This window comes from Fusarium flagelliforme, assembly GCF_020744385.1.
Source record: "Fusarium flagelliforme strain FIESC 12 MPI-CAGE-AA-0113 chromosome Unknown B0J16scaffold_2, whole genome shotgun sequence".
NCBI lineage: Eukaryota > Fungi > Ascomycota > Sordariomycetes > Hypocreales > Nectriaceae > Fusarium > Fusarium flagelliforme.
Window position 1 is genome coordinate 3,392,460 of NW_025763504.1, and position 24,387 is coordinate 3,416,846.

At 48.9% G+C, this 24,387-nt stretch overlaps 10 protein-coding genes across 10 annotated transcripts; 3 read left to right on the top strand and 7 right to left on the bottom strand.

The window, feature by feature from the left end:
- Window positions 1-3,374: 3,374 nt before the first annotated feature.
- B0J16DRAFT_262855 (uncharacterized protein) lies at window positions 3,375-4,520 on the bottom strand (the record flags this gene model as incomplete). The annotated part of the gene is made up of 1 exon (XM_046123321.1): window positions 3,375-4,520. One exon carries the CDS (start codon window positions 4,518-4,520, stop codon window positions 3,375-3,377), a length of 1,146 nt encoding a protein of 381 aa, XP_045986753.1.
- Window positions 4,521-4,990: 470 nt separating this feature from the next.
- On the bottom strand, window positions 4,991-5,893 carry B0J16DRAFT_394886 (uncharacterized protein; the record flags this gene model as incomplete). The annotated part of the gene is made up of 1 exon (XM_046132165.1): window positions 4,991-5,893. The coding sequence occupies one exon, from the start codon at window positions 5,891-5,893 to the stop codon at window positions 4,991-4,993; it is 903 nt and encodes a 300-aa protein (XP_045986754.1).
- A 1,306-nt stretch (window positions 5,894-7,199) lies between these two features.
- B0J16DRAFT_333829 (uncharacterized protein) lies at window positions 7,200-7,759 on the top strand. The gene is made up of 2 exons (XM_046126887.1): window positions 7,200-7,406; window positions 7,461-7,759. Exons 1-2 carry the CDS (start codon window positions 7,316-7,318, stop codon window positions 7,595-7,597), a joined length of 228 nt encoding a protein of 75 aa, XP_045986755.1. The 5' UTR covers window positions 7,200-7,315; the 3' UTR covers window positions 7,598-7,759.
- Window positions 7,760-9,257: 1,498 nt separating this feature from the next.
- On the top strand, window positions 9,258-10,941 carry B0J16DRAFT_333830 (citrate synthase-like protein). The gene has a single exon (XM_046126888.1). The coding sequence runs from the start codon at window positions 9,360-9,362 to the stop codon at window positions 10,848-10,850; it is 1,491 nt and encodes a 496-aa protein (XP_045986756.1). The 5' UTR covers window positions 9,258-9,359; the 3' UTR covers window positions 10,851-10,941.
- On the bottom strand, window positions 10,942-12,598 carry B0J16DRAFT_411509 (uncharacterized protein). The gene is made up of 3 exons (XM_046133241.1): window positions 12,037-12,598; window positions 11,522-11,983; window positions 10,942-11,468 (listed from the first exon to the last, which is right to left on the bottom strand). Exons 1-3 carry the CDS (start codon window positions 12,470-12,472, stop codon window positions 11,005-11,007), a joined length of 1,362 nt encoding a protein of 453 aa, XP_045986757.1. The 5' UTR covers window positions 12,473-12,598; the 3' UTR covers window positions 10,942-11,004.
- Window positions 12,599-12,781: 183 nt separating this feature from the next.
- B0J16DRAFT_333832 (glycoside hydrolase superfamily) lies at window positions 12,782-14,648 on the bottom strand. The gene is made up of 5 exons (XM_046126889.1): window positions 14,347-14,648; window positions 14,004-14,296; window positions 13,729-13,952; window positions 13,305-13,681; window positions 12,782-13,258 (listed from the first exon to the last, which is right to left on the bottom strand). The coding sequence occupies exons 1-5, from the start codon at window positions 14,511-14,513 to the stop codon at window positions 12,937-12,939; spliced, it is 1,383 nt and encodes a 460-aa protein (XP_045986758.1). The 5' UTR covers window positions 14,514-14,648; the 3' UTR covers window positions 12,782-12,936.
- On the bottom strand, window positions 14,649-16,244 carry B0J16DRAFT_333834 (uncharacterized protein). The gene is made up of 4 exons (XM_046126890.1): window positions 16,128-16,244; window positions 15,937-16,076; window positions 15,699-15,889; window positions 14,649-15,638 (listed from the first exon to the last, which is right to left on the bottom strand). The coding sequence occupies exons 1-4, from the start codon at window positions 16,146-16,148 to the stop codon at window positions 15,022-15,024; spliced, it is 969 nt and encodes a 322-aa protein (XP_045986759.1). The 5' UTR covers window positions 16,149-16,244; the 3' UTR covers window positions 14,649-15,021.
- Window positions 16,245-17,517: 1,273 nt separating this feature from the next.
- B0J16DRAFT_354014 (Aldehyde/histidinol dehydrogenase) lies at window positions 17,518-20,785 on the top strand (the record flags this gene model as incomplete). Its single annotated transcript, XM_046129345.1, has 10 exons — window positions 17,518-17,612; window positions 17,662-18,128; window positions 18,182-18,420; window positions 18,470-18,561; window position 19,086; window positions 19,184-19,228; window positions 19,275-19,643; window positions 19,692-19,958; window positions 19,995-20,102; window positions 20,153-20,785. 10 exons carry the CDS (start codon window positions 17,518-17,520, stop codon window positions 20,783-20,785), a joined length of 2,316 nt encoding a protein of 771 aa, XP_045986760.1.
- A 14-nt stretch (window positions 20,786-20,799) lies between these two features.
- B0J16DRAFT_333837 (uncharacterized protein) lies at window positions 20,800-22,056 on the bottom strand. Its single transcript, XM_046126891.1, has one exon. The coding sequence runs from the start codon at window positions 21,875-21,877 to the stop codon at window positions 20,864-20,866; it is 1,014 nt and encodes a 337-aa protein (XP_045986761.1). The 5' UTR covers window positions 21,878-22,056; the 3' UTR covers window positions 20,800-20,863.
- Window positions 22,057-22,441: 385 nt separating this feature from the next.
- B0J16DRAFT_394889 (uncharacterized protein) lies at window positions 22,442-23,545 on the bottom strand (the record flags this gene model as incomplete). Its single annotated transcript, XM_046132166.1, has 4 exons — window positions 22,442-22,854; window positions 22,903-22,976; window positions 23,023-23,417; window positions 23,462-23,545. 4 exons carry the CDS (start codon window positions 23,543-23,545, stop codon window positions 22,517-22,519), a joined length of 891 nt encoding a protein of 296 aa, XP_045986762.1. The 3' UTR covers window positions 22,442-22,516.
- Between the last annotated feature and the right edge of the window lie 842 nt (window positions 23,546-24,387).

Genomic DNA, 24,387 nt, shown 5'->3' on the forward strand with positions numbered 1-24,387 from the left:
CGGTATGGTCTTGTTGATGTTGACCATGAAACAACTACCACCGAGCCGCCAGCTGTCCCAGGCGAGACAGGCACTGTCATTGCTGATCTCGCTCAGCGATACATAACTACGACTCGCTACGGATTAGTCGATCTCGCTCATGAGACGACTCAAACCCAAGCACCTAATGCTCCTGGTGAGAGTGGTACAATTTTGGTCGACCTCTACCAGCCTTACATGACAACCACGCGCTACGGTCTAGTTGACTTTGATCACGAAACCACTACTACCGAGCAAGCTGCCGTAGCGGGAGAGACAGGCACCGTCATTGTCGATCTTGCACAACGATACGTTACCACCACGCGCTACGGATTAGTTGATCTTGACCACGAAACAACGCAAACTCAGGCACCGGGTGGACCGGGTGAGAGTGGCACCGTTGTTGTTGACCTCCATCAGCCCTACACAACAGTCACTAGATACGGTTTGGTTGATCTTGATCACGAGACCACTACAACCGACCAAGTTGCTGTGCCAGGAGAAACAGGCACTGTGGTCGCTGACCTCGCTCAACGATACATAACCACAACCCGTTACGGACTCGTTGATCTTGGACAAGAGACAACAGTCACCCAGGCGCCTAACGTTCCAGGCGAAACTGGTACTGTTGTTGTGGACCTTGCCCAGCCGTACACATCGACAACGCGATACGGTTTGGTGGACATTGGTGCCGAGACTACGCAAACACAAGCTCCCGGCGTGCCGGGAGAACCAGGTACTGTTATTGTAGACCTCGCTCAGCCATACACGTCAACAACAAGATACGGCTTGGTGGATGTCGGCACTGAGACCACACAGACGCAAACACCCGCTGTACCGGGAGAAACAGGTACCGTCATTGTGGATCTTGCTCAGCCTTACACAACTATTACCCGTTACGGCTTGGTTGAGGTTGGTCAGGAAGCTACTCAGACGCAATCTGGTCCTAGTCCAGGTGATACTGCCACCGTTATCGTTGATCTAGCACAACCTTATGTAACCACCACTCGATACGGTCTGGTTGACGTCGGCGCTGAGACCACACAGACGCAGTCTGGTCCTGATGCAGGTGACACAGCAACCGTTGTTGTAGATTTGGCACAACGTTATATCACAACAACGCGATACGGACTGGTTGCCGCTGATGCTGAGACGACGCAGACACAAGCACCTGCCAACCCTGGTGAGACTGCAACTGTCTTAGTCGATCTCGCGCAACACTATATCACAACGACCCGATATGGCCTTGTTGGTGTTGGCGCTGAGACGACTCAAACCGAGGCACCGAACAACCCTACGGAGACAGGCACGGTCATCGTCGACCTGGCTCAACCTTATGTAACAACAACCCGATATGGCCTCGTCAATGTCGGTGGCGAGACAACACAAACAGAAGCACCTGCTACTCCCGGTGAGACAGGCACTGTTCTGGTTGATCTACCCCAGCCTTATGTCACGACGACTAGATACGGCATGGTCGACATTGGAGGTGACACAACACAAACCCAAGCGCCCAATGTCCCTGGTGAGACTGGCACAGTTCTTGTTGATCGACCTCAGCCTTATACAACGATCATGCGATACGGAAAGGTTACGGCCAGTCAGATGACAACTGAGGCGCCTGATACACCTGGCGAGACAGGAACTGTCATCATCGACTTGCCTGAGTCTTATGTCACTGTCACCGAACTTTACACTGGTACCGGTGTCATCACTGAGCCAGTTGCTCTTACCACGGTCCCTGCTTCTGGGTCTATTCCTGGTACAGTCGTTATCGCAACACCACCTGGACACCCAGTTACTGTTACTAGGTTCTACACTGGAACGTCTATTCTGACAGGACCGACTACTGTGTCTACGGTTCCTGCTTCGGGCACTCACCCAGCAACGATCATCGTGGAGACTCCCCCAGTTACCAGTACACGATTCTACACTGGTACTTCGATCCTCGCTGGCCCAAGGACGGTGACAACTATCACCCCTACTGACACTGAGGCTGGAGTCGTCATTATTGAGACGCCACCAGTTACAAGCACTCGCCGATACACCGGTACTTCGGTATTGGCTGGCCCGATTACTGCAACTACCATTACACCAACTGGAACTGAAGCCGGAACAGTCATCATCGAGACCCCTCCACCTCCTCCTGTCACTAGCACGAGGTCATACACCGGCACAAGCGTCCTGGGTGGCCCTACAACAGTCACCACGATCTCACCTACAGGTACTGAAGCTGCCACTATCGTTGTCGAGACTCAGCCTCCCCAATACGTCACCAGCACAAGGCAATACACTGGTTCTACCACTCTGGCAAGCGCAAGGACAGTTCAGACAATTGCACCCTCAGGTACTGTTGCCGGAACATACGTCGTCGAGACTCCTACTTCACCTCCAGCTTTCAGCTGTGACGAGGGTGGATACTTGATCCAGCTTCAGACTCTTTACAGGCTGAACCTGGTTACTGGAGTGAACCAACAAGTCGCTACTGGTATCGGTCCTGGAGGAATCATCAATCCTATCGCTTACAACATCATCGATAATTTGATCTACGGCATCGTTCAGATTCCGAACAGTAAGAGTCAAGTCATCCGTATCGGAAGCACTGGATCGTACACTCTGATGGACACAATCATCGATGGTACCTGGAACAGTGGAGATATCGATGACCAAGGTAACTTCTGGATCGCCCAGTCTGGTAAAGCATGGGCCAAGATCGACGTCGATCCAAGACGTGCCACTTATGGTCAAATTCTCCTAAGAGGAACCGCAACACCAGATAACGGTATCGCCGATTGGGCCTTTGTCAAAGAAGGTGGTCGCTACCTCTATGGTCTTCAATCCTCCACGGCCAAGACGTTCCTTGGAAGATTCAGTCTCGACACGCAGAAGTGGGAGACACTCCGAGATCTTGGAAACATCTCTGGTAATAACCTGTGGGGAGCTGTTTATGCTGTTGGTCCCAATCTCATTTACGCGTCTGAGAACAGCTCCGGTGTTATTTATCGTTTCAATGTTGCGACGGGAGAAAAGGCGTTTATTATCCAGGGTCCTAAGACTTCGCAGAATGATGGTGCTCGTTGTATCAATGCTTCACCACCAGGGTCAGGGACCTTACAGATGGTCAAATAAGGGAGGAAACAAGTTCTTGGGGAAACATGGGAGTTTTACTTTTTAGTCATTGCATGTATTCATCTCTTTTGTCATATCTTTTGTAGCTTAATTCAAGACATCAGTCTTCATAACTCTTGAACTCTATATTAAGGCAACGTGCCATCTCCAGTATCATGCATCAACTAACCATTCATCCCAGCACTTGAATGGGCCACTTTTCCTGTTACTCCAGTTCAACAAGATGTTCAATCTGATGCCGAAGTTGGAGGCGTCTGCGTCTGGACAGGTTTTGCCTTAACTTCTTTCTTCGGCTTTGCCTGCTTCTGCTTCTTGGTCTTCATTGGCTTCTCCTCACGCGGGTAGCCCAGCTTGTCAGCCTGCTTCCATTCCTCCGACTTTTCAAAGTCTGCTCGAATTGGTACCAGAAGCTCGTTCAAGGCCTTGACCAACGCTGGCTTGATCATCTGTAGGGTCAGGATGTCTTGCTTGTAGTCGTCCTTAAGTTTGGCGATGTCTTCATAAATAAGAGGATCTCCATCTCTCTGGTCCACCACAAACCTTACCTCTTCCTTGAGGGTAAGGACGCGGAAGATGACTTGCTCGATAAACGCAATGACCCCATTGCCTTCTACCTCTTTAGGGACACACATCGCTTTCTTGAGCTTCTTGGCGACTTCCTCAGGTGTATCCAACAGCCCGATTTTCGAGGTCGGCTCGCTCGAGCTCATTTTCTGTGCCTGCCCAAGACCCGGCACTAGAGCGTTCATGAGATGTGCCCGTTTCCTGTATCCGACTTTATGAAGGTTGTCGAGGGCGAAGGTGAAAGTCTTGCGCTGGTCGACACCGCCGAGCTCCGCATCCACGTCGAGGTACTCCTCGTCCAGTGCTTGCATGACTGGGTAATCCAATCCTCCTGACAACGGGTCGTCGTCCAATTTGACCACCTCTGCGGCTGCCTTGTGTAGGGTCGAGAGTCTATTGTCGCGTTTGATAATTCGACAGTCCTTATTGTACGCTTCACTCCACTGAAAGGAACTCCCAATGACGAATTCGAGTCGATCAGTGCTGACGCCGATGGAACGAAGAAGACTCTTGATGATGAATTGGTAATAATCTGTCCGAGGGGCGATACGCTCGAATGGCACGTTTAGGCTGTCGAGAAAGCCGTGAACGTCTGCGATCAGGATCTTAACGTGGCATCCTGCGTGAAGCAGCTCGGCGATCTTCACCATAGGCACAAAGTAGCCGCAATGGGGCTTGCCGGTGGTGGCGGTGCCCCAGTAGATCTTTAGGGGTCGGTGCTGGTTTAGAATAACATCGTCGATGATCTCGGGGTTGAGTATCTCGGCCAGGTTGGCTTTGATGAGGGCGAGGGATTGTTCGGGCGTCATGTTGGCGTGTTTGAGGACAGCGATGGTGGATGGGAGTAAGGACAGGTAGTTACATCGACTTTGTTGCAGCAATACGGAAAGAAATATTAAGAGCGCAATGAGTCTTCACGTAACTTTAAAATAAAGAACCATTCCCGAAGCCGGAGACAGTTTTCGTGACAGGGTGCCCTTTGAAAGCTTATCGCATATAGAGTTCAAGTGTACAATCCTTGTTGGTTGGGTGGCTGTATAACCTAATCATGCGGACGCTTCCTCAAAAGACTGCATGTAGTATCGGACTGTTTGAGTTTCCTGCTGAGGCATAAATACATAAATACAAAGCAGGAAATCGTCTGCTCTTCAGCAGTTACTTGCTTCACAGCGCAACAAAGGTGACATAGCAATCCTTGGCCTATGGTTGGGATATAGCCGATCTCCTGGTATTTTCAATTTCTTTTTTACTTGCATTTGTCAATATGGTATATAATAATCTAATCATCATCATCTGAGTCATCCCCCGAGTCACTGTCGACATCATTGGCGCCGCCTGGCCCGCCCAGTCCTGACTCATCCCCGCTGTCTTCGTCACCACTATCCTCATCTCCACTGTCACCATCTAAGAAAGCATTAGGGACCGTCGCAACAGCCTTTGGTGAAACTCCCACAGGCTCAAGCGCCTTTGCAGCTACAGTATCAAACCCAGCAGTCTTGGCCTGGGCTAGTCGAGCAGTAAAAGGTCCAAAGCCTCTCTCATGGAAGCCAAGGAACGCAGCAGGGTCTGAGGCGTCCCCTCTTGGGGGCTTAGCAGACAGGGCCCAGCCCATAACTGCGTTACCTACAGCTGCTTCGGGACCCAGACCAAGAGTGCTGTCGAGACAGTTCTCGCAGAGGAATGTGTATAGCAATGAAGTCTCGTTGACGGAAACTCCGTCAGGCAAAGGGCGGACCTTAAAGTTTCCCTTGACCACCGCTGGGTTATCTTCGTCTATGGCTTGTCTGAAAGATGCCATGACTCCTCCTTTTCCGTCTGGCCAAGCTGCCAGGATGAAGTTACCCTCCATGTCTCCTGTCAAGCCAGCTGCACCCCAGCCTTCGCCGTTGGAAAGTGGGAACTGTAGTTGACCGATGAAAGAACCCGCCGCACTGCTGTTTGCAACGGGCTGTGAGTCTGGTAGAGCGAATGCGAAAGCGAATGAGGTTCGAGCACCGATGAAGCGCTCCATTGTGAGACCTGTGACTTGGTCGACGAAGGGCTCGCTGACTTGCTTTTCTGAGGAGGTCGCATCGTCGGCGAGGGCGAGAGCGGGAAGAAGAAGACTTGTGAGAAGGACACGTCGAGGGTTAATGTGTCTTCGGGCGGTTCGCCTGTTCTGGATGTTACGAATAAGAGGCATCTTGGGTATATTGATGTTGCAATGCGTGAAGGACAAAGTCTGATGCTCAATGAGTGAAGTATATAACTTTGAAGTGAATTAGAAGGCTGCTGAAGTGCTTGAAGCTACTGATAATTATTCCATATCACAGAAGATGGTCAAATACTTATATCACTCACCGGGCCGAAGCCAAGAAACATGAGAATAGCTTCAAACCAAAGGTCTCCCTTATTGCCCTTGCAGTATTCTAATTTCAGCAAGCGACCGTTACAAACCTCAATTGAGGGTGTCGCTTTACCGCATACGGAGTTCCATCTTCTCCGAAGAGATTGGAATGTCGCTCTGTTTGGCCGTCCTATTGCCGCTGACTGTTTAGTTTCTACTAAGTACCTATGTATAGCATGCGTTTGAAGTTAAGGCCATGCATTTCAATTGGTCTCTTTATCATTGGTGGGAAGTTGGGACCGAAACAGTTCGAAACGATGGCAGATCCTGTTTATGAGGTATAGCAGACGAAGTTAAGGCCGGGTGTCACATTTAGATGTGCAGGCAACGCATCTATACAAAGTAGACTCTGTCGAAGCATTTGTGTCAGTGAAAATTGAGTGGAGACGAAACACTAACAGGAGTGTCGCGTTTTGCAAAAGGTTTCATACTTGACAGGTGGACAGCGCGTCATCTCGCTCTCTTATTGGTTACAATTGGATATCTGGTCAGTCTGTAGAGTGTTTACTGTGTACTAATGCATTCCGCGCTTTTCTTGAACTGTTAGGCGAGAGCTGCTCTTGGGAAACGGCGATGGCTGAATGAAGAATTAGGTCGCGTGCTTCGTTCACGCGTTAGAGTCTGAAGCTGCTTAAAATAGCTTTGTCTGTCATTGGTTGGTTATACTGGGACAACCACGGATTCATGTATGAGCTTTATCAGCTCGAAGCATGACTCGCTACGACGCGGTTACTTGATTGACTAAGCATGTTCGGAGAGATCCCTTATTCGTGACGAATTACTAGAGAGCAGCAAGAACAACAACGAATTTCCTGGAATTTCACCTGGATGTATCTCTGCTAACTGTTTAATTAGATTAAAATACCATCTTGATTACCTAAGACCTAGACTTGGCGTATATCTATCTCTTCTTATTGAACTGCATTAATGTTTCCAGTTACTTTAACAAGTAACAAACAGCCTAGGGTAGGCTTTGAAAATATATGCCTCAGGCACTCATGACTCCTCCAGGCTTGACCACACGGTTTGCCTCAGCCTCTGTGCTTGGCACAGCCACAAGCTACGCCACGCTCAGTGCGCGTTCCGCACGTGCTTTGACAATAACGTCAGCCTACGTCAGTTGAAACACAATCTCACGTCTTTAATCTTAAACTCATCTCACTCATCAGGCAAACCATCAATCATCACATTAAGCATCGCATCCGAATCCTGTCAAAAATGTCTTCTCAAAACGCTCCTCAAGAACTCTCAGATATGAGAACCTCCCAGCCTGTGGAGACAGACCAGCCCAAGGCGCAATCCTCTATGGGTAAGACGACTGACTCTCCTCGACGCGACGAACTTTGCGCTGACCCATTTGCAGATCCCCAAAAGGCACCCGAAACTACAGAGCCCAACCTCGAACTCCGTGGAGGTGGCGCCTGTGATGGAAGACTTTGTGGTGTCATTCCCTGCCCTATTCCGGTCAACTGCTGGATCATCCCTTGCCCTTGTTGTTAAGGAATTACGCGAGGGAGAGTCACTTATCGTCTGGCGTACATATGCGAGGATACGGGTTATGTATATTAATGGGTTAATTTAATGAATTTGGGATCGGATTGTCATTTGCGGACTTCGAATGTGATGCCATTCTTTGCAGCATAAAAAAGCATGTCCCAATGTGGTCGATTGCAGAAGCAGCCAGCACACAGTTGAGAGACGTCGTGCCCCCAACGCGATAGACATTCGATTGAGGGCACATCAGCTCTACCGAGATCAAACAAGGCTCAAAGCTCTGTTGCTCATTAAAGTGATGATTCATATGTAACACGAAGCCGTCTCGGAAGTGTTTCTTCTCGCCCGGAGAGGCTTTGCTCTGGATTTACACATGGAGGTAAATGTGATTACTCAACGGGTCGCGAAGCATCACTTTGGAGAACGTGTTGGACGAGTTGAACTGGTTGCACCTTGTATCCAATATCTCATTTGCCCGCTACTATGTTTCCTACAGTCTGTTGACGTGGAAGACATGCAAAGCACTAAATGCCGTACCAGTAGGGATCTAAGAAAAGCCGTGACAATGCAAAAGAATCCGCTACACCATAGTGACTTATGGTGTATTTTGCTGTGCTATCATGATCGAGACTAGCTACTTAGTCCAGACATCAACCTCCACCTCCCCAGAGGCTGCCAGTAAGGTAAAGTGTCTTAAATACAGATGAAGGAAGACCTCAGTACAACTCAAAAATCTACACAGCCCGAAGAATGCTCAAATTACCTTTCACGCTCCAAATTGAGTGATATGCAGTCAAGCTATGACACTTCGGTTATGCTATGCGGGTCTTCAGGCTTCTGGTATCAACCAACAATCATACAGGTCGCACTGTCATTTTAGAACGTCTTCTTAGGCGTAGATGAACGCTGTTATTCTCTAAATTACAGAGCACCTGCTACCCTGCAGAAATGGGTTTATATACTCCTTGGACCTGGGACAGCCGAAAGTCCTGACAGTGACCGGTTGTATGAGGCTAAATCTGGATGGGGAAATACAGAATGAGGAAAGTTATGCCCCTTCCATCACGACCACCCACACTAAGATAAGATTAGCTTAAACACAGCACCAGGTATCACTCGAAGAACAAGGAACGAGGTCTTTATGTCGATCACCACAACATTCAGAGTTCGAAGTTTGGATCCGAAAATGCCCAGCGGTCACAGACTTATTGCATCGCCTTTCAGAACCCTGACGGCTCAGAAGGGACCAGTATTATTCCGGACAAAGCCATCGTCAGGTCTGCCTTCTACGAAATGGACAACAACAAACTGGGCTATATGTGAATACGTGTAGCAGACAAGGAGAATACATATTTGTTTTGCTCTACAGAGTACCTTAGCACGTATGGGTATGGGCACCGGACGTTTACAATTACATATATAATTTCACCCTCATCTATTCAGTAGACTGTGTGAAAGTCCCTTCACTATACTCTGTAGTCTTCTCAAATTGATCCTCTCCAAGTTTTGCTGCCGATGGTCTTGATATGTGGACCTTATGACCTATGCCGTTGCTAACTGCCCCGTAAATTGGTTAGCGCCACTTGCCGAGGTTTCTCTACATGTGCACCCCTGATCTCCGTTACCGAGGTTCACCGACAATCACGTGACGTCCCATTGCGACGCGCTTGTGACAGTCTTAAATAAACATTCCATCATCAGCATCACATGCTGCTTATCACTATTCCCGACTTCATCTTTCTATCATTATTTCACATATATCTTAATTATGACTTTGTCAAAGAACAGTGGCCGTCGCGAGACGCTGACGGTCGTGGACAACAGAACCAACCAGAGCTACGAGATCCCTATCACTCACAACTCCATCCCAGCAACAGAATTCAAGAAGATCAAGGCTGAGGCTGGAAATGATCGACCGGAGGATGAGACGAATCAGGGTCTTAGGGTATACGATCCTGCGTACATGAACACAGCTGTTGTGCAGAGCAAGATCACGTACATCAACGGCCTGGATGGTGTTCTTCGGTACCGCGGATATCCTATTGAGCAGCTTGTGGAAAAGAGCAATTTCCTCGAGTCTGCCTATCTTCTCATCTACGGAGAGCTTCCTACCAAGTCGCAGTACAACCAGTGGCATGGCGAGGTGATGCATCACACCTACATTCACAGCGACATTGAGAACATGTTCAAGTCGTTCCGCTACGACTCTCATCCCATGTCCATGCTTACAGCGGCTTTTGCTACACTGGGAGCATTTGCCCCGGAGGCCAACCCTTCTCTTGCTGGGCAGAAGCTCTACACAAACGCCGCTTCGGGCAATGTTGAAGCTCTTCAAATGCTGGACAAGCAGATTCTTCGTATCCTTGGAAAGGCCCCTACTCTGGCTGCTGCGTCATACAGAATGCGCCAGGGTCGACCCTTCAACCGACCTGCCCAGGGACTGGGATACACTGGAAACTTCCTGTACCTGCTAGACCATCTGTCCGAGGACGATTACAAGCCTCACCCCGTTCTCGCCAAGGCCCTGGACAAGCTGTTTATTATTCACGCCGACCACGAGGTCAACTGTTCCACCGCGACAGTCATGCAAGTCGGAAGTTCGCTAGTGGACCCTTACAGTGTTGTCGCAGCAGGATGCGCGGCACTTTACGGCCCTTCTCACGGAGGAGCCTCCGAGTCAGCCATCCGCATGCTCATCGAGATCGGATCTCCCGAGAACGTCCCTGCTTTCATGGAAGCGGTCGAGAGAAGGGAGCGTGTACTTGTAGGATTCGGCCATCGAGTCTACAAGAACGTTGACCCCCGTTCCACCGCTATTCGCAAGCTCGCTGAGGAAGTCTTCGAAGTGACCGGCAGAAACAAGCTGCTAGACACCGCTTTGACTCTTGCCGATTACGCCAGAAAGAGCGAGTTCATGCGTAGCAGGAACCTGTACCCCAACGTCGACTTCTACTCTGGTCTGATCTACCAGGCCATGGGCTTTCCTCTTGACTTCTACCCCGTCTTGTTTGCCGTTCCTCGATGCGTTGGATGGTTGGCACACTGGAGACAGATGATGCTGAACCAAGCCGGCGTCAAGATCTGGCGACCCAGACAGCTGTACATTGGAGAGGGGGAGAGGGAGTATGTTGATGCCGAGAACAGAAAGGCGAAGTCTGATGCAACAGTCTTTGATGCTCCTGTCAAGGTTCAGCATGGAGGAAACAGCCAGCGAACACTACTTGCTATTGGTGGAGGAGAGTTGAAGAGTAAATTGTAAGATGTGAAGGATACTTTGGGTTTATCTTGTATTTTATTGGGCGTTCCTTGCGAGCAAGCAGCTATTGCAGATATCTGAATCATACTAGCAATTCCATAATAAAAGACCATCGTGTATATGCAAAACCCATAGCGCTAAATCACAAAATTGACACCTACCAAGTGTCGTCAGAGAACCAGCTTTGCTCGATAGTTGGGGGCGGCGGGAATAAAGCCTTTGGCGGAGCGACTTCCGGAGCTTTTAACTCAATAATCGCAGCCAATTCAGCATATCGTTCCAAAAGCTCCTTGCACATGTTCATCCTTTCACCCCACAGGTAACTGTCGTTTGCTGACATGGTCATAGCTGCATCGCCAGCTCCCATCATCATCGGTATCGTAAGCGGAGCAGCCAATCCGCCTGTCAACAACGTCAGGATAGCGGCACCAGCTCGTGAACGGTTCAAGTCGTTATAACGCTGGGCATGTTCAATTCGGAGTTTGGCGAAGTGGTCGAACATTTTCTTGCAGATATCCGCTGAAGATGGGCCGACAAGAAGAAAGGCAAAAATAATGGCATAGTCGACGTCGCTCCAGTATGTGTTGACATCATCCCATCCTTTTCGAAGTCCGTCGAAGCCTGCATATTCGTCATTAGGGAAAGGTTCAAGATGTTAGAAAATTTTAACTCACGTTCGTTGACTTTGTTAATTTCCTTGTGGTCGTCCACCTTGCCAATGAATTGGACTCTTGAAATATTCTTGATCTTCTCTTCATCCCATTGCTCTCCTTGACAGTGCGAATGACCCGGGCGATGAACCCAGTAAAGTCCAGTTGTGAATTTCTCAAGAAGAGTCTTGCGAGAATACCAGACGCTCTTAGGAATGAGGCAGAGTGCTACTTCAACCTTGAAGGTTGATGATTCAATAATAGATAGGTTCGATGACACCTCGGTGTTATCCCAGGAGATAAGTTCGCAAATTTCGGTCGTAGCGATAGGAGTGTCCGTGTCGAATGAAAAGGGATTCGGCTCTTGCTCAGGCTCTTGTTCTTGAGGTGTCGGCGTTGCGACTAGGACTGCTACCCAGTGGTCTCGCTTTGGTCCAGCCTTGGGAGTCTTGGTTTGCGATCCTGGCGAAGTGCCTTCGGACGGACCTTTAAAGTCAAATCAGCATATAATTCCTACCCTGTCAGGGATACCTGCTTACCTTGACCCATCGAAGAAAATAGCCAGTCAACGGTGGCGCGCAGAATAGATCTTACGCGCGCAAAGAAATATTGCAACTTCTCGCTCGATATATCAACCCGCTTAGCCACCAAGCCCTTCACCGTCTCAGATGGAGGCTTGATATCAGGCAGTCGGACAGGAACAAAGTATTTCACCACCGCTGGTGCATTGTCCCATTTCTCGTTCAAGTTAATCATCAAATCGAAAGTGACCGAGGTAAGATAGCCCAAAAGGGCGATAACGCAAGCATTCCTATACAACTGCAGCCATACTGGGCAAAGGGCGAACAGAGTTGATATGGTGACAACGATGCAGACCAGCTGCTTTTTCACGACGTTTAGCTCTTGACGGCGTTGCAATGCCGCCTGCTGGTGGGGCGTTAGAATGGGAGTGGGAACCGGAGTGGGAGAAGACATTGTCTGTATCCCAGGAAGACAGACTAGTCTTTCGATGATTCAAAAGTATGAATAGAGAAAAGTAAGAATGGATGGGGATTATTATGCGTTGGGTTCTCGCCTTGATGCCCACCGCTTAATCTGAACCCACTATTGGGATCTTAGACCATCACCACATGGCGCCCTTGGCTTCCAATCAATGATTGACCCACATCCACTTTTATCATGCACTCTTACGTGTCTGACAACAAGCGACAACAAGCGAGTATTCCATCAGAGAAATACCAACGCTTTGGTCTAAAATACTGCAGAATTACATGCACGCCATCGCATGATCGGGGTAGACATCGCTGTCAAGTCACGATAGATCCGAGTGGGTTACAGACAAATTAGAGAGACTGATACTGTTATTAAATTAAATAGTCCAATAATTATTCCTGGCCACGTTCAATCCAGACCAAATTCGCTCTCAATACAGACTGGACTTAAAGACCATTAACGGTCTTGAATCCTTGCTGCATAGTCTTGAGGTGGCTCCAGTCATAGCTGTCCAGAGCAAGAGCCCAAGCCATGACACTCTTGACACCGCGAGTCTCAGCCATAAGGGCAATCTTCTGAGCAATAAGCTCGGGAGTATCCCAAGACCAGAAGATACGCGTCTCAGAGTCCCAGTACCACTGACCACCGTTGACCTTGTCAGTGCGACCGTCCTTGAGAGCCTTCTGGAATGAACTGTTGATGTCGGCGCCCTCACACTTGCCGTAGGCGGATTGACAGCCTGTACCGCAGTGAGCAGGAGTAGAGCCACTATATATGTCAGCGCATTCAACCCATCGGAGGAAAAGGTACTTACCACCAGCCAGATCCACCACAGCAAGATCCCTCAGCACACTTGAAGAAAGTACCAGCACCACAGGTGGCATCGGGAGTGGTAGTCAGGTTGGTAGGAGGAGCAGCAAAGTTGGCAGCCTCAAAGGTCATAGAGCCAGACTTGCCGGTGTCACTTCCGTCGGCGTTCTCGAGAAGCTCGGTAGGGCAACCGATGGCTTGAGTACAGGTGTAACCCTTCTTGGTGGTGAACCACTTGGCGTAGAATGGGAGACCGAGGACCAGCTTGTCGGCAGGAAAGCCGAGGGAGAGATACTTGTCGACGGCACGAGCTGCGCCTTGGACGGAGACGTGGTGGGTGGTGTACTGGTCGCGACGGTTCATGAGATCGTAGGTCATGACCTATGAGAGTTAGCCTGGTTTCATCAAGTGATGAGAGATTGACGCACGTTGACAAAGTCGACATATTTGTTAATGAGAGGAGCCTCGGTAGGGATGTAGGCGATCTGATCACGCTCAAGAGCAGGGACAGCGATAGAGAGTTCCTTGTCTCCAATGAACTTCTTGATCTCCTTAAGAAGCTTAGGGAAGGCCTTGATCTCATAGGTCTTCTTGGAGTTAGGGACCTGCTTGTAGTCTTGGCCGTTACCACCGGGGTACTCCCAATCGATATCTAATCAATCATCAGCCTTGTGGAGTTACTTTACCCCAGAAAAACACATACCGACACAGTCGAAGCCAAGTCTGTCAAGAGTGGAAGCGACATTCCTGGCAAATCGCTCACGGGTGCGATCAGTCTTGACACCCTCGTCAAAGCCAGCGTTATCGCCCCAGCCACCAATAGCAAGACAGACTTTGATGTCATGGTCAAAGAGACCCCGGACTTGCTTGAGGGGCTGGAAGGGCTCGTACTTTCCACTGGGCTGGGTGGTGAAAAGAGATGAATTGGCGAAGGACATCATGACATGGGTAACGCTGCTGGTGATCTCCTTGGAAGGGAGGTCCTTGGTGTGCCACCTTGTCGGGTGTTAGTATGGAAGGGCTTGAGCTTGAGTTGGACAGCTTACTGGTCATAGTAGAGAATGTTTCGCGCTTCAGCTGCATTAGTGACGGCTGCAGCGCCGAGGCCGAGAAGCATAGAAAGATGCATGGTTAAGTTAATGAAAGTGAATGAGTGACTAGAAGAGTGATGGGATAACAAAAGAGTGTGGTGTAGCAGAGCTGGTCCTGTCATGCAAAGCGTGAGATAGGCTTACCTTATATCATCTCACGACTCCAGAACAGGATGTAACATAAGGCCTCAACGGTCAGCCCGTACCGAAGAAGCCGAAAGCCACCTTTTATGCCATTTTCCCAAATTGAGTTTAATTGACATCAGTCCCAAATACTACGCTGTAGAGTTTAATTGCGGTTCAAAGTGGGATACCGCTACGGTTTCGGATTCATAGCACTGCATTGAACGCCAGAAACAAATAGCTCCAACTCAAAATGGTGCACGTTCTGCTGTGAAATTGGGGGGAGATTTAGCGTCTTCGGTAGTTGGGTTGCGGTGTCGCAAGGGTAACAATGGGGGATCGGAGGATTGGATGGAATAACTACCGATAGTTTGGGGGGACCCGCGCAAGCCGATATCCGGTATTCTGATCATCAGTTCCTTGTCCTTTCTTGGCAGATGTTTGCACACGATCAGACAGGATTTATAAAAATGAATTCGCTAGCTAAAAATGTCGCTATAACACCAATCAAAGTCTGCTCGCAATGCCAGTCTCTCTCTGAATGAACCAATCCACCGTAGCAGAAACACCTTCTTCCAGCGAAACCCTCGGCTTCCACCCCAAAACCTTTTCAGCAAGACTGTTATCAGGCTTTCTCCTCAAAGGATCGTCTTCTCTCCTGGGCTCCAACCGGACCGGCACAGGCTTGTCGTATCCCGTTTTTGCCGCAACAACACGCGATATTATATCCGCAATTTCGCTGATTTCCATCTCATAGTCACTACCGATATTAACCGGCCCATGATGGTCACTGTTCATCAGCGCTTCCAATCCTCGAACGCAATCCTCTGAGAATTGGAAGCACCGCGTTGCATGGCCGTCGCCAAAAATGGTTATTGGTTCGCGTTTGAGAGCTGCTGTTATAAAGTTCGGCACAGCGCGGCCGTCTTCGGCTTGCATAAAGGGTCCGTAAGCGTTGAAGATTCGAGCGACGCGGACTTCGAGGCCGTGTTCGAGTTGGTATGAGTACCCCAGGGCTTCCGTGACTCTTTTGCCTTCATCGTAGCACGCGCGGGGACCGAAGCAATTGACGTTGCCTCGGTAGCCTTCGTTTTGGCAAGGGATTTGAGCGTCGCCGTAGACTTCTGTTTCATAACTTGTATTAGCGATTGCGACTGATGGTACTTCGCTTCGGGTTGTCTTGCCTGATGTACTTGCGAGAAGCACGCGCGCGTTTTGTTTGACTGCGTAGTCTAAAACATTGGATGCACCATTAAAACATGTTTGTAGAATATCGATCGGTTGTGTCTCGAAATGCACGGGACTCGCTGGGCATGCGAGGTGATAAATCTGGTCTACTCCGTCTATCCATGGTAGAGGATCGCGTACATCGGCCCTGCGAATATTAGAAGTGACCGGGTAGAATGTCAAGCGCAGACATACTGGATGTATCGCAATCGTTTATTGGTGCGGAATCTATCGAGGTTGCTGTCGGATGAAGTCCACAAAGAGTCAATAATAACAACTTCGTGGCCTTGGTCGAGCAGCAATTGGACTAGGGTGCTGCCGAGAAAACCGGCTCCCTGAAGATCGTTAGCTTGGTACTTTGCATGAATCTCATTCTTTCCACTTACACCTGTAACGAGAATAACCATGGTAAAAAATTATATTTAAATGGGCTTTTGACTATTACGAAAAGTATGATGAGAGATTTAAAAGATAAATATTCCCGGTACTGCACAGAAATAAATACACATTCTCAAGCCAAACAAGCATCATCGAACCCATCAGAAGCGAGACATTCTCAGCTCTCAGCTCGGACTCTAAGCGAAGATCTTAGCCACATGTAGCCTCTTAGCTCGGGATCTACCGAGGATCCTACGTCATGCCCAGCTGTCGTTGGTCATGATGGGAATTTGACGTATGCGGCGCGGCTTTGTTGAACCCAAATGCAGTCGAGCGATTGACGGACAGAGAAATGATGGGCGTACGACAGCTGGAATTGGAGTTAGTGGTTCACTTGGATGTGAGACATCTGTGAAGTCGACGGGAAGAATCAAGGCGATGAGCCTCAGATGAGGGCCTCAGCTTTGCTATTGGAGATCAGTCGTCAGGGATACTGCATGTGCTGAGTATTAAACGACGAATTAGAAAGGAGAGACGGTCTCTTGGAATCTTGGTTAGACGCGAGGGAAGAGGCTTTTTGCATGGATTTGTTCCGGCTCTACTCGACTCGTGTTGTCAAATGTCTAATGCACCCACATTGTGTAACTTGATCAAGCAATTTTATTGCCCTGGCGTTTCGGAAGCCGATTGTGCAGCAAAATAACAAATGGCTACCTCCAAGAATTTGCAGGTCTTACAAGATAGTGGTTCCACCGAAAAGGAACTGATAACGAAAGGAGTGAAGACTTGAATGGTTTCGCAAGTGAGCAATATAGGGTAGCTAGTGGACGAAGGAAAGATCTCTATAAATAGAACAGTCCAGTATCCAGACCCATTCTCTCAGCCTTTCCATTCTCGACTCTGGACTTGCTCTACCCGTGGAACTAACCTGCAATTGATAGTACATACTAGCTTTACGCGTATACTCTAAACTCCCATATACGCTTCAGATCGTGCGGAAGATTCTGTTCCGTCGACCCCAGAAATGCTGAATCAGGCCAAGATCTGCACGACGCGTCGCGACAACCTGCTACCTGGTATGCTAATCGCGCCCAAAGTAGTCTATACCCCGCCACGGAACAGCTCCGTCTCCCTTGTTTAAGACGTCTGAGCTTGCAAAACATGTTCTGATTGCCGCGCCTGCATTGCCTGATCATATGGACGACTCGTACTGGATCATGTCGACGGGGAAGTATTCAACCTCAAATCCACCAATTAGGAGGGCAGCTAGTTGGTTGATGCATATGCATCGTCAGGTAAATATGAGGATATATAAAGCCATTCTTGACGGTGTATCGGTCTGGTTTAGAGGGTTGTCCTAGATACGTGAAGTCATCCCAGCCGAAGCTACTATAGATCATGCTCACCAAGTTTGTCCTTCCGGCTCTCGCCAGCATCCTGCTGCGAAGCACCCCAGTCCAAGCAGCAGGAGACATCGACTATCTCATCACCTTGTCAGCCTCTCACCCATATCACCGCCATCCTCCATATTAACCTTGATAGTGGCGACTCATACTCCCAAACATGGTTCGATATCAACGGCGAAAAGCCCTCCGCCAAGAACCCCATCGGCAATCCTCCTTTCCCCGGGTGGACCGCAGCTGGCGGCGCCAACTGGGTCGGTAGCATCGTTACGGAACAGAACAACTCTCTTGTCCTGGCATACAACTTCGCGTACGGAGGCGCCACGGTTGATGCCAATATCATCAAGCCATATCAAGACACTGTCTTGAGCATGGTAGACCAAGTTAACCAGTTCTCGAATTCGATCGCCAAGAAACCCAGTTATGCTCCATGGAATGCTCAGAATGCTGTTGCTGGCGTTTGGATTGGTGTGAATGATGTTGGAAACTCATTTTATCTGGGAAACATGGCAGATATTACCGAGAGGGCAGTGTCGCGATACTTTGAACTGCTGAAGATTATGTACAACGCCGGTCTTCGAAAGTTTGTCCTGTTGAGTGTCCCACGTAAGTTAATGGATGTGGTATGCACCTGACTATCTGAACTAACGGCGCGCTAGCTACTCAACTCACCCCAACAATGATCAAGCAAGGTCCCGACTCCAACGCCATGCTTGTCAAGTCCATCAACCTTTATAACAGCAAGATTGCTTCCAAACTTCAGGCGTTTAAGCAAGCCAACTCTGGCGTTAAGGCTGTCATTGTTGACACGTCGGTTTCGTTCAACAAGGCGATCAAGAACCCTACTGCTTATGGTGCACCCGACGCAACATGCTTCAACAACAATGGAAAGTCATGCGTAAGTGAATCTGCTCGGGGTGTCGTGGTATTCGCTAATCATAGCTTAGTTGTGGTTCGATGATTACCATCCTGGTGTTGCTATCAACAAGCTCGTGGCGGAGCAAGTGGCGACTGCGCTGGAGACAAACGGTTTCGGATGGTAATCAGTTATCATTGGAACGCTCGTTTGGCCCAGTATATATTGAATCGATTGCTTGGCTAGTTCCGGTCGATGAGCCATTTTTGGTCAAGTAAATAAGGTGGTGTGGGTCAGATAGCCATTGTAAAGTAAGCATAAACTGGATCAGACGCTTTAATGCAGTCCACAAAATAAGACTGATCTTTCGATGTCGGAGTTTTGCCAAATAAGATCTAGTTCAATGAAACAAATCGGAGTGTGTTAGTCAATGAACTTCCATCAGCCATGTGTCCCCTGTAAAAAATAGCCAATGAGTGGAAGGGAGGAGCTTCTGTAAGCTCGGTATGGAGACGGACTTGTCAGCCCTATACCGAATCGACATTTAAATCGCAATATGGCACGCTGCGCTTACTGCTCCATTTAGTCTGATTGCTCGAGAGAGCTCTCATTCGTGGTCAACCCTTGGGATTCGGACTGAGAAACCACAAAAGGACTTTTCTTATCCGTTCACTGTTGTCAAGAGTCCAGGTGTGATCGCTGGGCAGGGTGTTTGGAAATGATAAATATGGTCTTGCTCCCACTTTCTAGTCAGCTTATTGAAATCACTGAACTCACTGCCAATCCACCATATCCACAGTAAAAGATCGTAACAATGGTGTTTCCGACTGACCAAAAGGTCGACTTCAACGTAAATGCCTACCTCCCTCTATGTAATCCCTCTAACACATGATCAGGTGTTCCACAATATCATCAATAATAAGCCAAGCCCAACGTCTGCAACCCGTCAAGGCATCTGCCCCAGCACTGAGGAGCCGCTCTGGGAATCCCCTGTGTCTACCCAAGAAGATGTTGATTTAGCCGTGCAGGCTGCCAGGGCAGCCTATCCTGCTTGGCGTAAACTGTCTCAGGATGAGCGTGCCGCGTATCTTGTCAAGTTCGCCGATGCTATTGAGGCTCACCAGCAGGAGTTCATTGATCTTCTTGGCCGGGAGGCAGGCAAGCCACCACAAGCAGGTGCTTTTGAGTTGTTCCTTGTTATGGAACATATCAGGAAGACGCCTGAGCTGAGATTGGAAGAGGAGAAGCCCGAGGATAATGATGATGTGAGTTCTCACAAGTGTTCGCCAGCCTTTTTACTAATGGTCCTCCAGCGTACAGCCATAGTGCGATATGTCCCTCTTGGCGTCGGCGTTGGCATTGTCCCATGGAACTTCCCCATGATCCTCGGTATCGGAAAAGCTTACCCAGCCATGCTAGCCGGCAATACTTTCATCTGGAAGCCATCACCATATGCCCCATACTCTGCCTTGAAGCTTGCCGAGATTGGAGCAAAGATCCTTCCACCGGGTGTATTCCAAGCTCTTAGTGGTGGTGACGACCTTGGACCTATGCTTACTTCTCATCCCGGTGTGGCTAAGGTGAGCTTCACCGGGTCTACCGAGACTGGAAAGAAGATCATGGCTACATGCGCCGCTACTCTGAAACGTGTCACGTTAGAGCTTGGCGGCAATGACGCTGCAATTGTGTGTGATGATGTTGATATTCCCACCGTGGCTGGAAAGGTAAGTCCTTCTCACTTCTGTACAGAGGGTATTAGCTCATGTCTTTCTAGGTCGCGTTCCTCGCCTATGTCGCCAGCGGCCAGATCTGCATGAACATTAAGCGTATCTATGTTCACGAGAACATTTATGATAACTTTCGTGCCGCGATCATCAACTTCCTTGAGAACATGAAGACTGGTGACTACTCTGACGCTGAAGCGTTTTTCGGACCAATCCAGAACAAAATGCAGTTTGAGAAACTACAGCGCCTTTATGGTCAAGTTGACAAGCAGGGATGGAACTCTGTTTATAACAGCAAAGATAAGAAGCCAGAGAAGGGCTACTTTGTCCCTCCCGTCCTCATTGATAACCCATCCGAGGACTCAGAGATCGTCCAGACCGAACCCTTTGGCCCGATAGTACCGATGATGAAATGGTCTGACGAAGATGATGTTATCGCCAGGGCCAATGCATCTGATTTGGGCCTTGGGGCATCGGTTTGGAGCAAAGATGTTCCCCGTGCCAGACGAATGGCTGAGCAGTTGGAAGCAGGAAGTATTTGGGTTAACACCCACTTTGAGGTTGCGCCTAATGTGCCTTTTGGTGGGCACAAGAATAGTGGAATTGGTATGGACTGGGGTTTGGTGGGATTGAAGGGTTGGTGTAACCCTCAGGCTTACTGGGTCAAGCACTCGGGTGCTTAAGATAATAACAATGAGTTGAGAATTTCGATAGCTATTGTAGTACACGAATGAAACAATGATATTAAAGACGGGTTGAAGTTACTCCTCCGAAATCATCACAACAATTTTGCCCTTGGTCTTCCCACTCTCAACCTTTTCCCACGCCTCAGCAAAGTCATTCATACCAACCACACTGTCAATATTAGGCTTGATCTTTCCAGCTTCCAACAGCTTAGTGACGACATCCAAATCTGTTCCAAGAGGTTCAATGACGAAGAAGATGCTATTGACCTCCTTCTTCACATTTTCGGGGCGACTCTGTTCAGGAGGACCGCATACACTAACAAGACTTCCTCCCTCTCGGACTGCATACCAGGTTTGAGCAAGTGAAGGACCACCGATGCAGTCAACAACAAGATCAAATTGACGAGAAGATTGGCCACCGACCCATTCCTCAACAGACTGTGACTTGTAGTCGATGGTCTCAGTCGCGCCGAGGCCTTTCACGAAATCAATATTCTGTGTTCCAGCGACCGCCGCCACTTTGTTCACCCCAGCGAGTCGAGCAAGCTGGACAGCCCAACTTCCAACACCTCCCGAAGCTCCATTTATGAGAACACGAACATCTGCATTTTTCTTTCGAGCGTCCTCGTCCCCTTCAAGGGCAGCCGAATCCAGCGTTCCCTTCGTGAACAGTGCCTGGTACGCTGTAAGCGCACTAATCGGAGAAGCCGCCGTCTCAGCCCAGCTCAAGTTCTTGGGCCTCATAGCAAGCTCTCTTTCACGCGCAAGAACATACTCGGCCGCCGCACCGGGGCGATTCGCCTCGATGCGAGCGTAGACTTGGTCTCCTGCTTGGAAGCGACTGTTCTGAGGAGCCGAGACAACAGTTCCTGCAAGATCTTGGCCTGGGATGGGAGTCTTGTCACCGATAAATTCAGGTGCCCAGAGGGCCCAGTCAAGTTCCCCTTTGCATGGAGAGGTTGCGTGTACCCTGACAAGCACGTCCTGGGGATGCGAAGGGGTGGGAAGAGGCTGATCAGTCAGAATCAAGTTGTGGGAATGTTTTTCGGGCTGGAGGATAGCTTTCATTGTAGTTGGGAGACCAGACATGTTTATTCTGTGAAGTGGGATGATGGATTGAATGGTGAATGCTTGTTGTTGATAATCTTGGTGACTGCGACTGAGAGGATCAATACATGCTATATAAATACTTGGGCGTTTGAAGTCATGGCTTGTAAATGACCTCCCTCGCGATAAATCGGAAAGGCGAAACTGTAACGACAATTAAGGATCTCCGCGGGAATCATGGAAATGGTAGCAAAGTCAATTTATGCTTATTCATTACACAATAGGTGTGTCAGCACGCCGTCCGTCTGACATGCATAGGGGCACCAGAAAAGTGAACCGCCAAGATTAAGCATGACGAAATAAGTTGGTCGCTTTCCTCGAACTTGGACGGGCGCACCTGCTGTTTTATTTTTAACAGACTAGCTCTTACATGACAACCTTTTTGCTAGCCAATGGATAGGCTATTCACTGTTGCGGCATGTGCGGCTTTAGTGACCAATTATTCACCATAACGCTCGGAGTCGGCATTGTCAACATCCGGTTCTGCCGTCGTGCGACTTCGGGCTCGGCGGAAAGCAACTTGAAAAGGCGAGCAAACGATTACCAACTACATCCATCTACCACGGCAATGATCTTGAGTGCAGAAGAATTTGAGTGGTATTTATAAAACTAATCTAGGTACTAGACGTGTTTGTTGGTAGGTATGACCAGTTTCACAGTACTGCATTCCCTGCTCTGGAGCTCAATTCTGATCGGCTCCTCGAAAATATGAATAGCTCTCTTATTAGATCTTTTGCCGTTAGTGCTTTGGTTCTGTGTTCCGCTATTAAGGACAGAAATGTCTAATTCATTGTCTGTCAACCGACTCAAATGCAGCCTCGAGGGTGATAGGTCTGTGGCTACCGCAACCACGCTGCGGGCAAATGCTTGAAAGCATGGTCGCATTGTCATTATAGTTGCTACGATAACAGCTGTGAAGATCTCGGACATTGCAAGAGTATTGGGAGTGGTATTGTGCCCTGGTATTGTGTTAAACAATGATCATGACAGATAAGAAACGCACATACAATGAGGATCTGTTGCGGCCCCTGGATTTGGTATATAAAGTAGGACTACGCGAGTCGCAGCACAGGCTGTATGTCTAGTCTGTTAGAGTTGGAAGAAACAGCAGAAATGGAAAGACTTACAGGAGCCCTATGGCGATAAGACCAAGGAATTGCCACGTCTCTTTACGGCGGTTCGTCCGGAGCAAGACTGGGTAAGGTAGAACCACTAGCAAGATAGAGGTCATGACATTAATGTAAGCATTTGCCACCCGGAATCTGTCATTGTCAATGCAAACCCCCATTACATCTTTCTGCCAGGCTTTGCGAATAGGATTGCATTGGAATGTCGACACAAGGCAGCCCGCGGCATAGTAGACCGTAATGATGCAAATGAGTGCGAAGGTGCAGTAGCGAGCGATTCTAATGCTCAGCAAGATGGGATCCTTGAAGATGCTCATGTAAATACTGCAAATCGAAAGCTTTATGACACCAGCAGTCGCTTTGAAGAAGATTTGGTTCAGCCAGAAGCACTGGGACTGTAAGCGGGAAGCTATCCATCGGAGGAATGGTGGATGCGTACAATCTTCGGTGTTGTTGCATTCTGTATTTCTGGTGGTAGATCGGCTTTGTGATATCCATAGTCCCATCGAAAATATGCTGTCATTCAATAAGTTAAATTCTGTAAAATTGCTAATAGACTTACGGTCTAGATTAAAGCCAGCAAGGCACAAACTCAGACACTGAAATGTTAGTACCGATTGTGGACAGACTCTGAAACAGAAGCTTACCAAGCCCAAGACCAACAGGTAGTCTGATAGCACAATAACCTTCTTCTTAGCACGCCATGATATTCTCCATCCAACAAGAAGTGTTGCAACTATCGGCAGGACAAGTGTCACAGCCTTAAGCTGGGCCGAGTTATTGGGACCTTGGTAGTACCATCCAGGACCACCTAATGCATAACCCCACCTAATGCATAACCAAAATTTCGCTCCTCCCATACAAAATCCAAATTTTCAATTGCATTGTACTCGGCCAGGCATGAAGATACTCGCGCACGAAGACCTGCACTATATTGCTTTTTTCATCAAATTTTCATATCGGCTTGAACCTTTCCCGTTCCGCCCCGTAGCCTGGTTCTCTAGCCCTTTGAATTTTGTCGCATTTCACCTCATGTACCCTACGCGACTCCATCCACTCAAGCCGAACTTTCACCTAATTTACTCGCCACAACTCCTCCCGTAATGGTTCGCCGTAATTATACCGAAGATGACGTAGCTGAGGCTATCTTCGATACCACCGATAGAGGCCTCTCACAGAATGAGGCGGCCCAGAAACGTGGAGTACCTCAGTGGACCATTTCGAGACGACTTTCCGGTCAAGCAAGCAGGAATGAACGTATCCAGGCCCACCAGCGTATTCCAAAGAGCCAGGAGGAGACCCTTATCCGTTGGGTGCTGCGACAAGAGTCCCTGGGCTATGCTCCCTCGCACAGCCAGGTCCGCG

What these genes read in the sequence shown, in the direction of transcription:
- B0J16DRAFT_333829 (XM_046126887.1), top strand. Translation starts at nt 7,316, where the DNA reads ATGTCTTCTCAAAACGCTCCTCAAGAACTCTCAGATATGAGAACCTCC. An exon ending in CAAGGCGCAATCCTCTATGG is followed by an intron (nt 7,407 to 7,460) that starts GTAAGACGACTG and finishes ACCCATTTGCAG; the next exon opens with ATCCCCAAAAGGCACCCGAA.
- B0J16DRAFT_333830 (XM_046126888.1), top strand. Translation starts at nt 9,360, where the DNA reads ATGACTTTGTCAAAGAACAGTGGCCGTCGCGAGACGCTGACGGTCGTG.
- B0J16DRAFT_411509 (XM_046133241.1), bottom strand. Translation starts at nt 12,472, where the DNA reads ATGTCTTCTCCCACTCCGGTTCCCACTCCCATTCTAACGCCCCACCAG. An exon ending in ATTTTCTTCGATGGGTCAAG is followed by an intron (nt 11,984 to 12,036) that starts GTAAGCAGGTAT and finishes TTGACTTTAAAG; the next exon opens with GTCCGTCCGAAGGCACTTCG. An exon ending in AATTAACAAAGTCAACGAAC is followed by an intron (nt 11,469 to 11,521) that starts GTGAGTTAAAAT and finishes ACGAATATGCAG; the next exon opens with GCTTCGACGGACTTCGAAAA.
- B0J16DRAFT_333832 (XM_046126889.1), bottom strand. Translation starts at nt 14,513, where the DNA reads ATGACAGGACCAGCTCTGCTACACCACACTCTTTTGTTATCCCATCAC. An exon ending in AACATTCTCTACTATGACCA is followed by an intron (nt 14,297 to 14,346) that starts GTAAGCTGTCCA and finishes ACACCCGACAAG; the next exon opens with GTGGCACACCAAGGACCTCC. An exon ending in TGTGGTGGATCTGGCTGGTG is followed by an intron (nt 13,259 to 13,304) that starts GTAAGTACCTTT and finishes TGACATATATAG; the next exon opens with TGGCTCTACTCCTGCTCACT.
- B0J16DRAFT_333834 (XM_046126890.1), bottom strand. Translation starts at nt 16,148, where the DNA reads ATGGTTATTCTCGTTACAGGT. An exon ending in TGGTTATTCTCGTTACAGGT is followed by an intron (nt 16,077 to 16,127) that starts GTAAGTGGAAAG and finishes AACGATCTTCAG; the next exon opens with GGAGCCGGTTTTCTCGGCAG. An exon ending in AAACGATTGCGATACATCCA is followed by an intron (nt 15,890 to 15,936) that starts GTATGTCTGCGC and finishes TAATATTCGCAG; the next exon opens with GGCCGATGTACGCGATCCTC.
- B0J16DRAFT_333837 (XM_046126891.1), bottom strand. Translation starts at nt 21,877, where the DNA reads ATGTCTGGTCTCCCAACTACAATGAAAGCTATCCTCCAGCCCGAAAAA.